Source organism: Austrofundulus limnaeus, unplaced genomic scaffold (assembly GCF_001266775.1).
Source record: "Austrofundulus limnaeus strain Quisiro unplaced genomic scaffold, Austrofundulus_limnaeus-1.0 Scaffold249, whole genome shotgun sequence".
NCBI lineage: Eukaryota > Metazoa > Chordata > Actinopteri > Cyprinodontiformes > Rivulidae > Austrofundulus > Austrofundulus limnaeus.
In genome coordinates, this window is record NW_013952651.1 from 825,906 (window position 1) to 829,782 (window position 3,877).

Below are 3,877 nucleotides of genomic sequence, written 5' to 3' on the forward strand. Positions count from 1 at the left end.
ATAAACAGCAGTGATGCATGATTTTACAGCACTTTTACAAATAATTCAGTGCAAATAGGCCTACAACATAAGGAAAGTTTAAACCAGTTTTTAAATCATGTTGTTAGGCCAAGTAGATCTTAAGAGATGATAAAAGTATATGCTAAATTTATTATTTTTAAAAGACGTCTGATTTGATGCACTCCGCATCGCCAGGAGGAAATGCGTGCGGGGAGGAGGGAGACCTTAAATCCACCGTTTCATCCTCCTCCTCTGGGGCCAAAAGTATAAAAACTCTCCAGTTTTTTCTGACTGAGGCTCAAAGTTATTTGTTGAGCAACAAAACGGTTCAGGACAGGGGGCTGCTTCAGAACCGGTTACTGGGTCAGAACAATGTTTTAGTCAAACAGAACCAACAACAATGAAACAAAAAGTAAAGAATTAGAGAAAAAAATAAATGTTAAATGTAAATAAATTCTAATTATAGTAAATTAATAATAGTTTTACATCTAAAATCATATTTTATTATTTTAATCTATTTTCTTCATTCAGCAACCTATTAAATTTCTGTTATGTTTCATGTAGGTGAAATACACATTTGTTTTCAGTCAGTATTTAATACAGCTGGCAAAATAAATTGTTAAAATATGTATTATGTGCTTCTGGTTTTTAATTCAGGAGATTATAAAAAAAATCCTTCATTTTATGGGAAGACCCTCTTGATTCAAGAGAAAACTGTTTTTTTATGGCTGCTTATTAACTAATTGTTAATCAATCGATAAGATAAATCAACTTCAGATTAATTCATTATCGGTAACTTGAATCCTTAAGGAGTTAACTTAATTTATATCTACTCATATGCATTTAATTAAACGTTTTAATGATTCAATTAATCGAAAAAATAACCAACAGATTAATCGATAATTAAAATAATCGTTAGTTGCAGCCCTATTGAATAGTGTGTGTTAATTGTTGTCAATTGATTTATTTTATAAATAAACTGAGATGACTGGTAAGCAGCAAATCAGGCTTTCAAAACCTTTTTTAATTTTGGTTAAGTGCATTCATCATGATCATAATTTGTTGACACATTTTATCCCCACAAAGTGTATTAACTAAAAACCCTCAGCACACTGCTGGGCAACAGATCAACACTGACTCTTTAATGTAGAAAATGAATAACTGATCATCTGATCTAAAACATGTGATTACTAACATCATCTGCCATTACTAATTTGTTGTAAATAAAGATAACCTCCTGTTTCTCCCTGCAGTACCACCAGAGGGCAGATTTGCAATTGGAAAAAAATCACAGTGAAGTTTGTAAAAGAAAAGTGCTGAAAAGGTTTAAATGTTTGCAAAATTCAAAACACTATGGTGTTGCCACTTAAAGCTTGTGGGATAGGAACAGAGAATTGTACTGATTGTGAAGACACCACCAACGACCAGAATTAGAAAACTGTGTTGATTCCGTAACGTAAGAAATGTTCACAAAGCATTAATGACATAAACATGCATTCAAACATTCAACTCTGTCAAAGGTTTAAACCACCCAAAATCTGGCTTTGAAAGGTCCCATTTATAAGAAACTCCATGTTTTGAGGTTAGAGGTCAGTATGGGGTGGAAAGTGTCAGGGCTGAAATACTGCTCAAAGAAAGTGGTTTCCTCTGACAGAGCTGAATTTTTACTGAGGAAAAAATAATTCATTACATTTAGAGCTTTCAGTTATCCTTCTCACTCTCAAGGAGGAAGAGGCTTTTTTTCGAAACATCTGTGGGTGAACAAAATCAGACAAGGAAAAACATCAGCTTTGACGAGACACGGTGATAGTTCTCCGCCAGGGAGAACATGGTGCACACAGAGGAAGAACTACGAGAAAGATCATCTTCAGAGTTGTCATCACGTTACAGCCTCCACTGCTTAGGTAAAACAAAATATACATAGCATTGGATTATTCACAATGAGCTGAGCAGCTGCTAAAACCTGTAGTCTTTACTTTGGTAGCAAGTTATCTATTCATAACATCCAAGAATACTACACAGTATGTCATTTTATCACAACACTTCATAATCACTCAATCACATATTCCTTCAGTTCACCAGTTCCTGAAAGTTGTGAACCATCACATCAAATGGAGGATAAACCAAAGACGTAAATGTGTTTAGTATACAACACCTGGCAAAAAGTGTGGAATCACCAGTCTTGGATGAGCACTCATTCAGACATTTCATTCTGTAAAACAAACTCAGATCAAAAACATGATACAATAATAAGGTCATTCCAAAGTGCAACTTGTTGGCTTTTCAAAGAACTGAAGAGAAAACATTGTGGAAGTCAGTGAATGTTACTGTAATTGACTAAGCACAGGGAAAAATATATGGATTCACTCAATTCAGAGGGAAAAAAGTATGGAATCATAAAAACAGATAAACAAAAGACCATTCAAAATACATCACTAGTATTTAGTTGCACCACCTTTGGCTTTTATAATGACTTGCAGTCTCTGAGGCATGGACTTGATGAGTGACAAACAGTATTCTTCATCAATTTGGTGCCAACTCTCTTTGATAGCAGTTGCCAGATCAGTTTTGCAGGTCGGAGCCTTCTTGTGGACAATTTTTTTCAATTTCCACCACAGGTTTTCAATTGGGTTGAGATCTGGACTGTTTGCAGGCCATGAAATCGACTGAATGTGTCTTTGTCCAAGGAATGCCTTCACTGTTTTTGCCCTATGGCACGTTGCATTGTCATCTTGGAAAATTATTTCATCTCCTCCAAACATCTGTTCAATTGAAGGGTTGAGAAAACTGTCCAAAATGTCAATGTAAACTTGTGCATTGATAGAAGAATGAATCACAGTCATCTCCCCAGTGCCTTTGCCTGACATGCAGCCACATATCATCAAGGACTGTGGAAATTTGGTTGTTTTCTTCAGGCAGTCCTCTTCATAAATCTCACTMGAACGGCACCAAACAAAAGTTCCAGCATCATCACCTTGTCCAATGCAGATTCTTGACTCATCACTGAAGATAACTTTCACCCAGTCATACACAGTCCATGATTTCCTCTCCTTAGCCCATTGCAGTCTTGTTCTCTTTTGTTTACGTGTCAATGATGGTTTTCTTTTAGCTTTCCTGTATTGAAATCCCATTTCCTTTAGGAGATTTCTTACGGTTCAGTCACATTGGCTCCAGCTTCCTCCCATTTATTCTTCATCTGTTTAGTTGGACTTTTTCAGTTTTCAAGACAAATGGCCTTAAGTTGTTTGTCTTGAGGCTTTGATGTAATTTTTGGTCTACCAGTACGCTTGGCTTTAACAACTAGGGCTGCAACAACGAATCGAGAAAATCGATAAAAATCGATTWTTAAAAGCGTTGGCAACAAAATTTCATTATCGATTCATTGTGTCACGCGATTTATGCATCCCTCCATGTCGCGGAGCCGTTTACGTCACCCGCTGAGCGTTGTCAATGCTGGCTGACCTAAATAAAGTTTAGGAAGAAAAAAACTCTACCTGTAAAGATCCGCCCTCTGAGACCCTCGAGTGAAAAGTAGAGACTGTGAACTTTAAACCAGTTTTTAAATRGTGTTGTTAGGCCAAGTAGATCCGAAGATAGGATTAAAAGTATACTGTATACCACATTTAATTTTTTTAAATGACGGTCTGATTTGATGCGAGCCGCGTCGCGAGGAGGAAACGCGTGCGGGAAGGGAGCGGGGGGAACCTAAACCCACCGTTTGTTTCGTCCTCTCGGGCAAAAAGTAAAAAAACCCTCTAGTTTTTTTTCTGACTGAGGCCCAAAGTTATTTGTTGAGCAACAAAAAGGTTCAGGAATAAGGAATAAAAATAAAAAAGACGCGATTGAGCAGCAGGTCTGCAGGGAGAGGGGAGGAGGG

At 36.9% G+C, this 3,877-nt stretch overlaps 1 protein-coding gene across 1 annotated transcript in view; it reads right to left on the bottom strand.

Moving 5' to 3' along the window:
- amot (angiomotin) overlaps window positions 1–3,877 on the bottom strand; it is a gene marked incomplete in the record, with an annotated part of 47,245 nt that overhangs the window by 29,987 nt on the left and 13,381 nt on the right. The window contains 1 exon segment of the mRNA XM_014020344.1: window positions 1,691–1,751. Within this exon segment, the coding sequence (XP_013875798.1) occupies window positions 1,691–1,751 (61 nt within the window).